Here is a 16,829-nt window from a genome sequence, read left to right as displayed (position 1 = left end):
AGATATCTCCTCTAGTTATTAGTCTAAGTGGACTCTGATCAGCTCCTAACCTTTTGTCCCTCTATCAATATGCAGTGTGTGATATGAACCAACATCCCTCCCTCGCCTGGCACTTGTTCTCACTGACAGTAACACAGAGCAACCACATCTTCCTTCAGAATTCAGTGCATAAGGTATAAAATTCAGAAGGCTTCTTAGTCTGCTCTCAAAAAATAAAAAAGTTACTGCCAGTAGCTTAACTGTGCTTTCACAGAATGGGTCAGGTTGGATGGGACCACAGTGGGTCATCCGGCCCAACCTCCCTGCTCAAGCCAGGTCCTCCTGAACACATGGCATGGAATTGTGGCAATACCGTTCTTGAGTGTGTTTCTGACCAACCCTGTATTCCCACCTGTGCTAGTTTATCATTTTTTCTGTTAAGATAAGGTAGGTAGAATTGCAACTTAGAAAAAAACCTCTCATGCAGTCCTCATACAACGTCAGTAGCATTTCTGTTACATGTTACAGGAATATCTTCCCTAACAGGTGCTACAACACTTACACCTTTGCCCAACTTGTCATCATCGTCTAAAACAGCAAGGTCTTTCTCCAATTCTGCCATTTCAAGCAATAAGTTTCTAGTTTTCGTTACTCTTTATGAGTCTGTATTTTGAATGAATTAATCCCATTCCTTTTACTTCAGCCCTCCAAATCACACATTCAACTGCCTTCAACTCTGTATTATGTGAAAATTAACCAGAATTTTTACTTCTTGTACCATTTTAAAACAGCCCTTTAAAAAAAATCTAGTAGAAGCACAAGGTGCTTCAAAACCAATATTTGTCCTTATAACACTTCTTTTTGTCCTTACCCTAATTTCCCATGTATAAAGCGTTTCAAATAAATAGTAAAAGTTGGCAACCTATGTTAGTTGAGAGCTGAAGAGCTGATTTGTTGCTCCCAACGTGGTAAGCATCAGGAAGTCACAAAAGAGAAGTCAGAACAGGGAAGTCAAGGTTATGACTAAAACTAAAAAAGTAAGATTAACAACAAACTTTGTAGCCAATAGGGAAAAAAAAAAAAGAGAAGACAAAATACCCAGAAATCCAAAATACCTGGAATATTTAAATAATAGATTAACTTACGTTCCATGCAATAATGGATCAAAAGGTGGATGCTGAGCTCCATACACATGTTGAATACTAAAGAAAAAGAAAGAGAGTTATCATAAAACTCATAAATATTTGGAGAGTTTCTGTGTATTAAATAGTCAATAATAAACAGAACTGAAATGTTGCAACAGTTTTCTGTTTCAAAGAAGTCCACATACCAGCAACAATAGTGAAGCTACAATTGATGCACATACTAAAATGTTACTTAATAAAAGTCACAGATTTGCCAAATAGGAGTTCTTTGTGAGACCTAAACTAACTTAGTATATCTTATTTTTCTGACCAGGAATTAGAACAAGAAATAAGTTAAGTCTGCAATAAGAATCTATAATGCTTTAAAATTCCCTTCTCTATCATTTCTTCATTTGTCTCTTGCAGAAAAAATTAAAATTCTCAAAGAAATGTCTGTAAAGATTTAATCTTCTGTGTACCCTTGTCACCCAAAATCCAACCAGACAATTCTTAACCATTACTAAAGTAAAAGGATGATAAATTCAAAGAAAAATGCAAAAGGTGTCATGGTAAAGAATAAAAGCCATGGAGGTATTAAAAAATGCTTTGAAACAAATAGGCTTCCAAAGATATATTTATTCACTACAGTCTCTAACATTATAAAACAGCATGTTATTGTGTGAAAAACAAAACTCCCTACAAACTAAAAGTTCATTATCTCCCAGTTATCAGCTATAAAACTATTTTGTAACTAAAAAAATTCCCCAGAAAACACATCAAGATTTACATGTGGCTTCATAATAGCAAATATTACTACAAAACTCTGATTATAAGAGAAGTAAGTCATATGCAACATCAGCCTCTACCTACACCTGTACCAAAAAACACATGGAAGAAGACAAACATGTCCTCCTGACAAATAAAAAACAATCTCCAGACCAGAAATATAAATAAGCCCAACCTTAGTAAACCTGAGATAAAAACAAGCCAAAAAGACTGCAGTCATAACAAATTTTAAGAGAGGCTTGGACTCACAGGACAGAGGCAGCATCAACACTAGTGAAATTAGTCCTGGTGATGACTGAGAAGGGTAGTTTATAAAAACTCTGACGATTTGTATGTGATTCCATGGAAATAAAAATGTCAGTCTAGCACCAGCCTTTCCATGTGACTGTATTCCATACGCTGCACAGTCAAGTCTCTGTGCTTCTTGCTCTACCTTCTCGTGAGGCTTAGGTGTCACTGTCCATTTCCACACAAAATCTGCCTTTTCCTTACACACTCTATGAATACCCACAATGGAAATCCACACAAATATAAGGCAACAACAATCCTCTCCATGCCATAAAAAAAAAAAAAAAAAAAAAAAGAAATAAAAAATCGAAAGCACATTCTCTACAGTGTCCTTGTTTTGCCACATGCCTGCAGTTGCCAGCAAATTAACACCAACTGTTCATAGACCCCGTGCAGTGGAGGAGAATCAAAACTGTTTCACTCAAGCGACCCAGCAAAGTTTCTAAGTAAAAGATTTAGCGGAACAACAACAGTTGAACTGGAAAAGTTAGTTTATAACATAAGAAACAAAGCCACTTCCAGTCAGGGCTTATGGGTCACTGAAAACGCATGAAGGTAAATGATGAGCAGGACTGCGTTGCTGAATTCGGGTAAATGGCACAAAGTGCAGAGCTACCCTTCTCTGAGAACCACAAATACACACCATTCTTACAAAAACAACATAAAAAACTGTACTGTGAGAACAGTTTAGGGATGAGAGCAGAGAACGTTATCACTAACCAACCATCTGAATACCCATTCCCAACCTGATGTAATGGCCAAAAGAGTCGAGGAGGCTTTGGGAGTGTATTGTCTGGAAAACTTTGAATGGGAGAATGTGCCTTGTAGCTCTTTGCAATGATACAAGGACTGGTCTGCTCCTCACGCTTCAGGAGGAAAGTCGAGAAACTGATGATATTTGGAAATATGAGTCAGAAACTAAAAGCTGCCCCTATGCCTAGAAAATCCAATTTCCTACAAAGCATTTCAAAAACACCACAACTTGTACGGAGTTTCAAAACATCCTGACTCGTACCGCTGCCGAGAGCCAAACACACTGTCCCGCTCAAAATCCCCCGGCGAACACATCCCCAGAACCACGCTGACTCTTTTAACCACGACGGCAGGCTGGGAGCGAACATTCAGATAGTTATTTAACAACTTCTGGCCCAAGTTATAACTAACCCTTACTGCGGGGTTATAACTAACCCCCAGCATCTCCCCGGGCCCCCGGGGGTGCCCGCGCCGGGAGGCTCCGAGCGCGGAGCTCTCAAGGCACCGGGTTCGAGCAGGGGCCGACCGCGCACGGCCCGTGCAGGGGCACACACGGGACGCGCGGGGTCCCGCCGAACCGGGCAGCAGGACCGCGGTGCGGTGGAGGCAGCGAGGCCGGACGGCCGAACCCGGGCAGCGCCGCCCCCCGCGGCCCAGCACCACCGGCCTGCGCCCCCACCTTCCCGCGGCGCCGCTCACCTGCCCGGCACCTTCGCACCGCTCCGCTTCCAGAACTGCTTCCTGCCGCCGTCGCTCGCCATGGCGGCGTCACCTCATCCCCGTCGGCGGCCCCGGCCCGGCCCCGCCGCCTCAGGCTTCACTCCCCGCCATGGCCCTCCACGGGAGCGGCACTGCGCGCCGCCATCTTGGCACGGCAAAACAACGCCGCTCCTCATTCGCCTCCAGGAGCTGCCCGGAAGATTGATCCAGTCAGAAGTGAGATTGCTGCCGGCCGGGCCAATCGCAGCGAAGGGGTGCGGGGGGCGGGCGGTGGCGGGCCCGGCCCGGCCCCAACCCCGGCCCGGAGGTTCCGCCGCGGTTCCCGTGGTTCCAAAGTGTCCCCACGAGTCAGGGTTCGCTTCGTGGCATTCCAAGTGTGAATGTTTTTAGACTTTAATCCCTTTCGATGGAATCACACAGACGTTCTTCAGCGTACTCCTTAGAAAGAAGTGCAAAACTCGCTACGTCCGTGGAAGGAAACTTTAATGGAATAGGACATCGGTTTATAACAAAATCCATCATATTTTTTTCCACGTTACCTTTAACGATTATTTTCAATTATTGAGCCAGTTACTGGGTGGCGGCTTTAATCTTTCTCTGTTTTAAAGTTCTCCGGTCATTGTCCCCACTTCATTTTTGGCTTTGGGATAGTACGAGGCTGAGGGGTTCATTTGTGTATTTCTCAGCAATTCTGGACCAAGGATAAATCACTTCTGCCAACAAAATAGGAATGGGTTAATGTTGTTCTTTGGAGTGTGGCTCCTGAGAAAACAGTGCTGAGTTACAGGGGGTTTCTATCCTCTGTGGGATTTACTTTTGGGATTTTTACTTCTAAGGAACTGAAAAAAATAAAATGTCTCACAGATCTTTCTAGATCACAGTCCACAGGTGAAAGCTGTAATTTCAATGTTACTTATAGATAAATATGCTATGGGTAGTATCATCTTCTCTATCTGTGTCCTTTAAATAGGATCCCTCTTACAGTTTCTGGACCTCGAGTTTTATCAACATTAATGAAATGCACAAGAAACAAATGTAATATGATCTGTCTATTAGCTAAAGTGGAATCTGCAAGGTCATGAGTTGAACTTTTCTTGGTCAGAGCAAGATAAATTTAAATTAGATCTGCTGCTGTTAGAATACAAAAATGAGGTAGTTTCAGTTGTGACTCAAAAAGGTGATAAATCCATAAAGCACACATTCTACCATTAGCATGAATATGGATGTTAAAACTGTGCTTCGGTTCTTTTCATTTGTTCGTTGTTGATATTTGTCAAAGGGAGACGTAGTTAGACTCAGTCTAGGCAGCCACAGCCATCTGTCATCCTTGTGACAGCTGACCTGGATTCTGAAGTGATGCCATTTAACTTTTATGTCAGTCTGGTGCAGCCACGTGGAACTTCAATTTAGCAGAGGAGGTTTTGCTGAGTTATGTAATCAAGTCACTGCAATCTTAACTTCATTATTAAGCTTTCGTTATATTCAGTGTATGTTACCGTGAGTTTAAGCTTTTAACGTGGTGCCGAATTTTATGCTGGAAACAACTAACTGTTGCATTGGTTGTTCATGTGAATATGTCTGTCCTGCAAACGGGGCTACTTTTGTATCAAGAACTGCAAATGCATTTGTCTGCTGTTGTAGAGGGCTGCTGCCAGTTCAGACCTGTGGGCTGAAGTCACACAGAGCTGGACCGGGCTCTCTCTGCTGTTGACTTTCAAGTAGGCAAGGACACTGTTTCCATTCCCTTTCTATTAACTTTTGTATTTTCTCCTTGCCCCGTGTTTTATTTTATCCCTGACACAAACCTGTGTTGCCAAGGTTCTGGAAATGCAAAGGATTTGGAAGGAGGAACCTTTCAAGACCTCATCGTGTAAGTTGGGTACAATTCTTTATGCCCATAACTCAAGGTGATCTGACCACAAAGACTGTGTCCTTGAAGAGGGCTTACAAAATAGTACTGACTGAGTATCACAAGAAGCAATACAGTACTTGGAAGGAGAACATGGTGTGAACGTGTATTTTAGCTTAACTTTTCTGGTTATGGATATGTGACGTGGGCAGCTGAGGCTGTGCACAGGTTCCACTGTTCCACTCTTTCTGTTTAAGGAGGAGATCTACCAGAGTCCAAGTGTACTCAAGGAGCACAGTAACACTGCAGTCACTGCTGGGACTCACTGCAGATGATGAGGACAATCTTCAAGCGCATCCAAGCACCCAGACCAGCTGTTTCAAAATCTGCACAGCGGCATCAACTAAGCTCTGCCTTACTTGGATGGCAGTAATTTTTCAGGTATCACTTTTATGGTAATGTTGGTTATTTCAGAGCAATAAGAAATATTAAAATGTCTACTGTAGTATTTTTTCTGTTTTATGCTGTTTGTACGCAAAGAATTTACAGTTAGGAGGAGGTCTGTTGCCAGTATGGTCAAATAATTTATTGAGCTACAGAGAGGTTTGTGAACTCCTTTCTTTTTTCCCTTTCTCCCTTTTTTTAACTTTTTTTTTTTTTCCTTTTCCCCCTCCTTTGTTTTATTTTTTCTTGAGCATTTTTTGGAATCAAGTAACTGTGTACAGTTGGTAAATGTTATTGAAGATGCTCAGGAATTTTCTGTGTGTTCTAAAGTGTACACATGTAGCCGTGCTCTTGGCTGATCAAAAGTAGGAGTGTTGTTGCTTGCACTAGTAATGTTTTGAACAAAGTAGACACTGAGATGTTTGTTTAGTGTGGCAGATGGTAGGCTGTGTGGGCAGGCACCAATTTGCTTTTCAGCTCTGTTCTGGAAAGCTTCTGCTGGTGCAGCTGTGCTGGTGTGGTTACACAGGTAGACTTTTCTGTGGAGGTGCAGTGCATTTTGGGAAAAGAACTATTTCTGATGATAGATGGGAAAGTATGGATTGATGCTAAACATAAGTAACTAAGCTGACAACAGCTCTCCTCTGCTAACTTAGCTGCACTCAGACCAGGAGGATTTGCTGATAAAGTTGTGTAAGCTGGGGAGTGCTTTTTCCTGCTTATCCTTGCACTGCTGTGTCAGCAACGCGCTGCAATGTAGATGCAGCTGCGAGGGATGGTATAAACTCACTCTACAAACTGACAAGGCCACGTTTCTCTAAATGCATTTTTTTGTTTCCTTTAATCAATAAGGGGGGAAAAATGTGAATTCAAATGAGACTTCCATGTTGAAGCATTATTTTCTGCACATTTTTATCACCTTAACAAACTAGTGGAAGTGCTGCTGAAGGCTTTCTGTGCTGGCTAGTCATTGTTTCTGTCTGGTCCATGGTCATGCCTTTCTACCAAGCCATTGTATCCATGTACTTTATTGTAATATCACAGAAGGAACAGTTCTTTAAAGTAAAACTGAGCAAATGGAGTGAAGTTGCAACCTAACCCAAAATCAGAATTCTGGTAGAATCAGAGAGGAACACAACATTTATTTATCTTGGGTAGAAAACAATCCCAGAGTGTGCAGTACTTGGTACGTGGACAAAAAGATATGAGGCAGGATAAGATAAATGGGGTAAGCAATCATGTAGAACCATGGAAGAAAAAGCAAAGGGATGTTAAAGGAGAGGGATAGTCAATAGCTAGATTCAAATTGGTTAGACTTGGTCCAGAAAATCACATAGTAATAAGACCTCTTTCAGGATAGTGCAATTTTTCTCCACAAAATTGGAAAGGAAAAGAGAGAGAAGGAATCAACATTAGAGAGTAATGGTCAGGAAGAGTCGTCATTGAAGATAAACCATAATCATAGCATTTTGTATCTTTTTGTCTGTAAAGAGCCCTTCCTATTACACATGAATTGAAAAAGATTTTGAAAATAAAAGCAGATTGCCAAAATACATTTACACTGGTAGTGCACGACTATGGAATCATGCACACTTACACTCTGTATTCAATATCAGTAAAAGAAGGTGGTGACACAGAGAAATAAATAAATAAATAGATAAATATGTGCTGGGTTTGAGTAAATGTCTTGTTTCTTCTTCTAGAAGACTGATAAAGGTGGGTAGTTTTCAAAAGTTGTTAGTCACTAAGATATTAGTGACAGTGCTCATGTTTACATTTCATGCATTTTAGTTGAAGGTTTTTAGTTTTGTTTTTGTCTTTGTCAACACATCAACTGACAAGGCCTGTTGGGCGTAGGCTGGAACAACAATCCTTATCCAAGAAGTGATTGTTCACCAGCAGACCAGTGGATGGAAATGGTTTTTCCAGAAGTCTGATGCAATAAGTAGTTGAGGCTGAAATGACTCAGAGAAGGAAGGACGCTTTGTAAGTGGAAGTACTGGGTAGAAGACAAGGAAGTTGGCAAAAGCAACAGATCCTCTTTCAAATGTATTTCTAGTTCCTTGAAATTCCATCTTATTATGCCTCCTGTAGGTACAGTGAAGGTTTAAACATAGCATTACAGCATGACAAAACTTCAAACACTAACAGAAATAAATCAATGTATATTTGGCTCTGAGCCATGATGATTCACTTCTGTTCACTGTTACATGGAAACTTACTTTCTTTAACTGATATAGTTCATATGAGTTTCTGAATTTCACATTCAACTTGCTGTCAGAACAAAGTGAAAAGCAAAGTCATTGGGGCTTGTTTTTTTTCTCTAGTCTTGCCTTTCTCCATCCAGCTTCATCACAAGTGCATTGATGGGTTTTCCCTTGGATCTCTGTATCCAAGTGTACCACTGACATCTCTTTTCATGCCTCAAAGCCACTGTTAGTGTATTTTTCATGTCATTTGTATCTATGTAAGGGATTGTTTTTTGTTGGTGTTTCTTAATAGCAAAGCCTTTGCCACGCTATTCAACCCTATTTATTTCTCAATTAATTTCTCTTCGATGCAAATGTATACTAGAAGGTAAATAAGTTTCAACATTTGCTTTTTAATCCATTTCAGTTTCTCTGCAGAGCAGTTGAAATGTGCACTTGAACTGAGAAGAGTCTTATTCCCTTCTTTCTTAGTGTTCCACGTATTTTCAGCATTGAAATCCTATTAATACAATTTCTGTAGAAGAGGATTAGTGGTAGAGTGAGTTCAGGAAGTGTAAGATGAATGAAAAATACAGGATAGAATATAAATTTACAGCTGACCTTGCAATGTATTGCATGGATAAAATTTCCAGAAACATCTTCAGTATAATACATTGTAGTTATTATTATTCTTAAAGTCAAAGTGAGTTGTATCAGTCATGTTTTCTTTTTCTGAAAGAGGAATGCTACTTAAGAGGTAAGTCTATATCAGATCTCACTAGCTGTCCATTATTGAAATTTTATTGCTGTTTTTGTCATTTGCTTTTGTTTGAATGAGAGCAAATGTAAACATGAGAAATGAGTATAATGAAGATATTGCATTGGGAATCCTAGTAAGAGAACCTTCCCAGCATGACTTTCAGTAGAAAAGAGTTACTGGATGCTCCTGGGGTAATGATGGCTGAGCTGCCCATTTTACTAGTGAGGGTGTTGGGAAGGTTAAGGATTTAGGAATAGAGAGGCTGCGAGCTTGGTGAAAGAGACATAACAAAAATTATTGTGCAAAGAAAAAGGGAGTTACTCTAGATACTGGGGTGAAAATATATGGTAAAGTTAACAAAGTATTTTATACATTTGCTTTTAAGTGTTGCTGCTCCTTGTCGTAGAGGTATATTGTGTTAGTGAATTGGATTTAAAAAGTACTCATTAGCTGAAGATGATAAATGTTTTCCCATATTTAAGAATACTTGTGGAAATGGAAAAGTAATCAAAACCTGCAGTTCTTTTTAGACCTTGTTACTTCTGAGAAATGGGTAGGAGTACAAGGTTTACAGCTAAGGGGAAAAAAGAAAACCCAGACTAAAAACTGAGAATTAAGTATTTCACTATTCATAACACTTTCTTGTATAACACAGCATGTAGCATCGTATTATAAAGTAATAAAAGAAAGAACAACTTAGCTTCTAAACCTTGAAATGAAAATTTGCAATTTTGCTTGAATGGTCTTGACAGTTGTTTCAGGACTGGCAATCTTAGTGCAAGGAATGAACTGAGAATACTGATGTAAAACAACCAGAGAATCTCTGAGTTTTGAAGAAAAAATGATAAGGCAATCACAAGCAGTTCCTCAGAAGTTAAAGCCATTTTAAATAGAAAGAGCTCAAAGGATTAATCTCTTCTACTGAAATCCTGAAGTATAGTGGTAATAATTCTTGTATGCATGGTCATTAAAATAAGATTTCACTAGTAGCCAGAGGAAATAAATATGTTATATGTGTCATTTTTCAAAAATCTCTCTAACTCTGAAAATCAGCCACGGGCTGTAGAACAGGAACAATTTTGAAATACTAATGAAGTTTGAAAACTTATTTGTTTTCTCCTTTTTGGCTTTGTTTTGTGAGAGGAAAGACTGGCTCGAGAAGATTGTATCTTACACTGAACTAACTAATGTAGCCAAGGGAAGAACAGATAGATTTTTACCAGACAAACCTTTGTATATTTTTTTAAGGCCCTTAAAAAAAATAATAAAAAAAAAAGAAGGCAAAAACAAAACACCACTTTGTAATGCTGAAAAATACAGTTTCTTAAGTACTGGAGGACAAAAATTTCAAATTCATAGCTCATTTCAAACTGGATTCTTGTTCCCACATTAATAATGATAATTAAGATTATTCATGTCTATCTGATCCCATACCATCTTTGTTGTCTATGATTTATATAAATTTTTATGTGATACCCTTCTGTTTATACCAGCTCTCAGGTAATGTTAGCCAACATTCTTAATAATGCTCTAAAAATTAAAAATCACTCATGACAAAAATTAAAAGCTGCAAGTAATGATAATGGCAATCACTACTACAGAAGGTAACAGAGCCATAACATGGCAATTAATACTAGAGAAAATGGATCTATTGCTGAAAACTGTGTTGTGTTTTAAGTACAATTCACTGGTCTTGACTGAGGTTTTTACTGTGTGAAAAATCTATGTTCCTGGTGCAGAAAATAAGAGGAGATGATCATAGCAGTGCCTTGGGCTGCACAACCTATGAATTGATCTCAACGCTATTCCCTTTTGAATTTTTTATTATTATTATTATTATTATTATTCAATTCTCTTTTTCTTGTATTACTTAAACTCTCAACAGTATTACATTGTTTTAGGCATGGCATGTGTATATATATATGAATGCACATTAGATACAGATGCTCTATCTTATATAGAAATCAAATTAAAATGTGATTTTGTTGGAGTCTCACCAGTAGTGGACTTTTCATGTTTGTGGCAAAAGGAAATTTAATGGAACAAATTCATTTAAATTGCTGTGTCATAAGTCTAAAGATGAGTTTTCCCATGTTTGCGTAATGAAGAAAGGAGGCCATCTCTGCATAGTGTTTAGTCCAGCTAAGATCTAAACCACTGTCTGGAAACATGTTCTGTATCTCTTCACTGAGAAGTCAGGAGAGTTGGTGCCTTCTGTAACATGGCTCATGGAAGGAGGGGTTTGTGTTAGGGCCTTTTCCTTAGGAAAAAGTAACAGCCAGTTTCTTCATAGCTCTTAAATAATTATCCAGCTAAAGTGTAAACATATGGGAGTAGCAAAGGGATAAATCACCACAGCAGCTGCTATATGCCTTTTTTATAATATCCCAATTTTCCCTCACTTACACACAGCACACTACAAGAAAATATCCAATTTATTTCATTGCTAATAGCTGGCAGTATGTTGAAAACCAGTAAAATTAATGAGAATACTATTATGACAGAGAAATACCAGTCAGTTTTCATCTAGTGCTTAGAAATTATGGATCTAGGAGTAGGCTTTGAGTTCAGCCATGATGCTTTCCATAGCACCTTTGTTGTTCAGAAAACTTTCAGTATCTAACTTAGCTTGGGAAATCTTCTGTTGTATTTATAAGCCAGGTCAAAGCTTGAAGCTTATGTGCTTTTCTTTTCACCTATCTCAAAATGTGAAAGAAACATATATTTTAATCAATCCTTGTTTGTATTCAAGTTCTCCTTTCTTGAAGGCGTAGAACTATTCATCAGCACTCTGCATCTCATTGCTCTTTTCAGTGTGCTCAAGCGTGTCTGGAGAGAGGCTGAGGTGCCCTTGGCTCTACTGGAAACATTATGTCATCATCTAAACAAGGTGTTGTTATGCCAGGAAAGGATCAATACTCTGATGAGGAGCTGCTGACTCAAAACTTCATTGTTATTTGATAAAGGACTACTTGGAACACTTCCCAAAGCATTTCCCATGGTATGAAGCTCTGGGGACTTGATTTATCTCTCTGACCAGTAAACTGAGTTGATTCGTCTGTAAATACATGTCTGCCAACGTCAGACAATAAGGAAAAATGCACTTTCTGCCGAGGTTAAGCTTCACCCTTTCAGCCATTTCAACAGTATATGCTCTTTGTGAAGGAACTACTTCACATACCAACAATTAATTCAGTGGGGAAGAGAGGAAAAGGTTTTAGCTGTTTTCCTGATGCTGACACCAGACAAGTCTACCCTGGGGTCTGTATGACTGCACAGACCTGGCAGCACTTCTCTGCACAGGGTGCAAGGGCTGGACACCCCACAGGTGCTTGACTTTGAGAGGATACTATGCTGCAGTCCTTCCACCTGCCCTCAGGCTGGCTTCCCAGCCAGGCTGCTGTGCCAGTGCTGACAACTAAGTCTGCCTCAGCACCTCCAGCTGAGAGAAACCAGAGCTGCATGCCTCTGGGTCAATTTGTGGTGAAAGGACATCTAGAGCTGAAGGGCTCTATGCTGAAAAAAGCTCATCTCTCTTCTGAGAAACAAATCTTGGAAGATATTAGTGTTGCTCAGATTGCTAAAGCAGTAATGTTTTGGACAATATCAATAGTATACAATAATCAAGGATTATGTAACTGGTCAGTGAAATGAATTAAAAACCTTTTTGTAATCTTTTTGTATCCTCTTCATCCAGTCAGAGGTGCCTTTACCTGAAAGGGCATATGGTAGTCCTGTGGCTTCCTATGAACCTCCTGTCATCTGAGGGGAAAACACTACCTTGCTAGACATTGAAGCATCATTTAACCCTCCTGTTGACTCATTTAATCGTCCTGTTGGCTCAAGTCCCAAGTAACCCAATTTGAGGCTTAAGATGACCAAAGAATTATTTTGTGGAGGCTTTTTCTTTTTAAATTGAAGAGGAAAATAACAACTCCAGTAACCTTAAGAAATACAGAAAGAGGGAAAAAAGGAGAACTCAACATCTTTTTTACTTTTTACATTGTCCGTTTATACAAAGGTTGATAGAAACTCAGTACCTAGTGCAGTTTTGAATGCATTTGAGTTGTTTAATAGAGAGAAGTTGTTCATTGGTGTTATCAGAGTAAACAGATATATTTGCCTTGACAGAAAGCATGCTTAACAATGTCTACTCACTTCTATCATACTTTTTCAGGCCTAATTTGTCAAAAATGCTCCCATTTTTCTTCCTTGTGTTCTGGGGTGCTGAAAATCTTGAAGAATTCGTTTCCATTCTAGCTCTATTTAGCTGATATATACTACCATCAAAATACTGATTAAAACATCGGGCTTATAAGAGCTTCAGAATTATTGACAAAAACGTAGCTTATTTTCTTCAAACCTAACCAATGAAGAACCTGCTTTATGTACAATGTGATTCTCTGCATCTGCAAGGCACCCAGAATAATTATTTCACCTTAAAAGAATCGCTCAGTGTTTGCTGTTTTCTTTCTTTCAACAGTGAATCCATATTATATTTTCCTCTGGCAGAAGAAACAGACAAGGAACTTTATCAGTGCTCTTGCGGAAAGCCTTTCACAGCATCTGTCAGCTCCTGCAAACTTCAGTGGGATTGTTCATCTCTTTGAAACCAAAGAAAAAGGATCAATATCTGAGAGATCTATTATAAACCTAGGAGTCCTGGAGAAATCAGCCAGCAATAGGCATCTATGGTTCTCTCAGTGTTTATTCTTTCACACAGTCTTTTTTTTCTGTTGCCACCTGCTCATCTAACCTGCGTTGTTATTGATTTTTCTCTGGCAGGTAGGCCTCAATATACACATATACATAGCCTGGGAGAACTGAACCTAGGTGGTACAGTTTCATGCTACTCTGAGAAAACCTGATTTTTATAAAGAGGCCAGATACAGATATTATGAATTCTAAGGACTGTAACCTTGAACAAACACATTTTTCTCAGAAATAATCTGAGAACTTTTATAACATCCACAAGAAAGAAGAGGTTTTTGTGCTTTTGAGAAGACTAATCTTTACGACTTGGTACTCTCTGTTAGAAATGTCTGCTTCATTTGTCCTCTATTATGCAACAAACTGAACTTGTAGCATCATTGTGTAAGCATCTCTCACTGTCCTTCCATACAGGATCAATGTTTTTTCTCATTCAAGCAGGCAAAAATAAAAATTTGTCGTACTATTCCTCATATAAAAGTATCGAAGCTCACTGTCTTGTTTTGTTTTCTGTTGACCAAATATTGGACTTTAAATGTTCAATTTTTGCCTGTCAAAGGAAGCACATTGATCAGGATTGTCTTACTACTTGCAGAGGAGGACTCAGAGAATGCTTCTTTTCTTGCCACCAGCATTTCCATCCTGTACACTACAGTAAACAGAGTTTGGCATTTACTGATAATTCCTCTCTGAGAAAGGGCAAGCAGTTTCCTCTGTGGTTGGTATTAATATCTCATTAAGACATTATGATAAGAGGTCTTCCTGGAGTCAGCCAGTAAAACAGCTGTTGGAGTAGGTGTGATGCTCAGTACTGTCTTGTTGTGGTAATCTCAGTCTTGAAGATCCAGTCAGGCATCATTTGCAGCATGTCCGGATGTCAGTCAGATGAAGACCAAAGAGATCTGGCAGTGTTTGAACCTGGCCTTTTTCATGCCAGTGTGACCACTAATGTGAATCTACATTTTTGGAACCTACCAACTTCAATAACAACATTAGTGTATATATAGAGGGATGATTGGACAGGTATTTCTACTTGAGATGAGTAAAAATTTCTGCTTGTTTATTTATCTATTTTTAAGGTGGGTTTTTTTGTCAATTCGTACCTTCCCTATACACACTTTCCAGAGATTTAGCAAAAGGACATTGACTTAAAAAAGAATTCTCCCTAATTCCAGTGCTATGATAGCTGTGCCCATACAAACCCATACAAAAACTGCTTGAGCAGCCATAGTAAAAACTGTGCCAAAGACATTCAGCTGTTTACTTTCAAGCTAAGAGGTGCTGCAGGGATCTTGGCATATGGCCTCCACTATTTGAATTCTGAGGAAATTCCCACTGGGCCTGAGACCAAACTCTTTCTTGCAGCCATTTGGTGGGCTTTTACTACTGTGGTGTTTTAAAAGGTTGTGATGGTTAGCAGCCTCTCGCTGCTCAGGAATCCAGCTGAGCTGCCTTACAGAGTGCTGCTCAGTCTACCTTCTTTGCAAACACAATTCAGCCACTCCCAGCTGTGTTCTGCCTACTTACAGCAATGATTAATTTCTTCCCAAGGCTTCAATATAGAAGTGATCTGCACTGAGTGATGTGCAATGCTTCTGTTTTCTTTTAATATCAAACCTGTGAATGATTGTTTTTTCACATTAGAATTTTCCAAAAAAACATTCCTTACATCTCTGGTTTTATTCTAGTGGCCCTACAAAAGCAGACTGAAAACAAATCTGTAACTGAAAATTAGGGTGTTTTTTAAATGTAAGAGGCAGCCTTAGATCTCTTTAAACAGTGCTTACTGCTTATTGATTAATATATAATTCATACGTATTAATAAAAACTTGTTGATAAAGTCTGAGCAAAAACTACTTTTCCTTCATAATCATTCATTTTTCACCAGTTTGGTGTTTCTAATGTGTGTTTATTCTAAGCAGGAATCAGGGCATTAGGAGGCTTAACACGTGGTAAAGGGTAGAAAAGTTGATTGTAAACTGCAAAGTTGGTAGACCCAGCGCTTTCTACACTTGTTTAAAATAATTATGGGTGCCAAAGCATCCCCAGGGCTTCTTATTGCAACTGCACTGCTGCAGTTCAGACTGGTGCCCAGCTATGAGAGGTCCATTTCACTGCAGCCTGAGAAAAGAAGGGTAATGATTAAAACTCAGTCATGTGGAATGTCCTAGAATATTGTAATAAAGAAACTTATTGTAATTGAAACATGTTCCAACAATCTTTGAAACTATTCTTAAAGTTGCATCATGTTGCATCAAAGAGCAAAATCGTATAATCTGTTGAACAACCATTGATTTGATGAAAGCTTTTGGCCAACCAGAAATGAGCTTGACTTCGAAGCACAATGGAAGGACCTGGCTGTTTGAGAGAGCTTCCCTTGGGCATTGTAAAGGTCAACAAAATTCCAAGCCCACCATTTCCCTCACAACAAATAGTAGCAAATGAGATTGCATCTTAGGGGTTGAGTGCATTGTGTGTATTATTTTGTGCATTTGTGCTATGTGCTACCCTAAAACAATCAAGAGCATTTACTCCTGAGCTATTCCATGCAACAAAATCTCATGCAGGATTTGATCATTCACTAGTAGCCTGCTCTAAATAAGATGATTAGTTTACAGGCTGATTTTCTGCTTCTACTGTCAGTTTTCAAATATTGATGACTCCAAGGAAAACAAAAGGTTATGTACTAAAAAGGAAAATGCATTATGCCTTTCAAATTAGTTGGGAGAAATGAACTTGAAATTTAAAACTTGAAACTTGGCTGCAGGAGCAGTTTAGCTATTGCATCAGCATGAAATAGCTTCTTCACCAAATTAAAAAGACACAGCCCTTCTGGGCTTACTATGCTCCTGTATTAGTCCAAGATTTTGAGTAGAAAACGCATCCACACATGAATTTCTGATCAGTGAAGAATTCTGTATACCTACTGTTAATGAAATAATATGATACCTTTTTGAGTTTAGCTGTATTGACTGAATATTTACTGAGTTGTTAATAAGGATGTCCCAGCAGCACTGGGCAGTAGGTGTGGTTTGGAGAGACTATATGAAAGTGACCAAGTGATTCCCATACAGTCAGCTGGAATGTGTGAAAAGGAGGATGGATTGTATGATACCCTAAAAGCATCTTTGACTGAACATGCCCTGCAAGCTAGTGCTTCTGTATTCCTAAACCAAAAACAGGAGTCTTCTGCATGGCGTTAAAAGTAGCTATAGATGTTAGTGTGT

At 39.1% G+C, this 16,829-nt stretch overlaps 1 protein-coding gene across 1 annotated transcript in view; it reads right to left on the bottom strand.

The window, feature by feature from the left end:
* The window catches only part of TBC1D22A (TBC1 domain family member 22A), a 166,168-nt gene extending 162,354 nt beyond the window's left edge, over positions 1-3,814 (bottom strand). Inside the window, exons 1-2 of the mRNA XM_050324196.1 lie at positions 3,630-3,814; positions 1,125-1,181 (exon numbers count right to left, since the gene is read on the bottom strand). Of these exons, the coding sequence (XP_050180153.1) occupies positions 1,125-1,181; positions 3,630-3,691 (119 nt within the window). The 5' untranslated portion in view covers positions 3,692-3,814. The remainder of the gene's footprint in view (positions 1-1,124; positions 1,182-3,629) is intronic.
* Between the last annotated feature and the right edge of the window lie 13,015 nt (positions 3,815-16,829).

This window comes from Myiozetetes cayanensis, unplaced genomic scaffold (genome assembly GCF_022539395.1).
Source record: "Myiozetetes cayanensis isolate MyiCay16 unplaced genomic scaffold, myiCay2020 scf3, whole genome shotgun sequence".
Lineage (NCBI taxonomy): Eukaryota > Metazoa > Chordata > Aves > Passeriformes > Tyrannidae > Myiozetetes > Myiozetetes cayanensis.
This window is presented reverse-complemented; position numbering and strand designations above follow the sequence as displayed.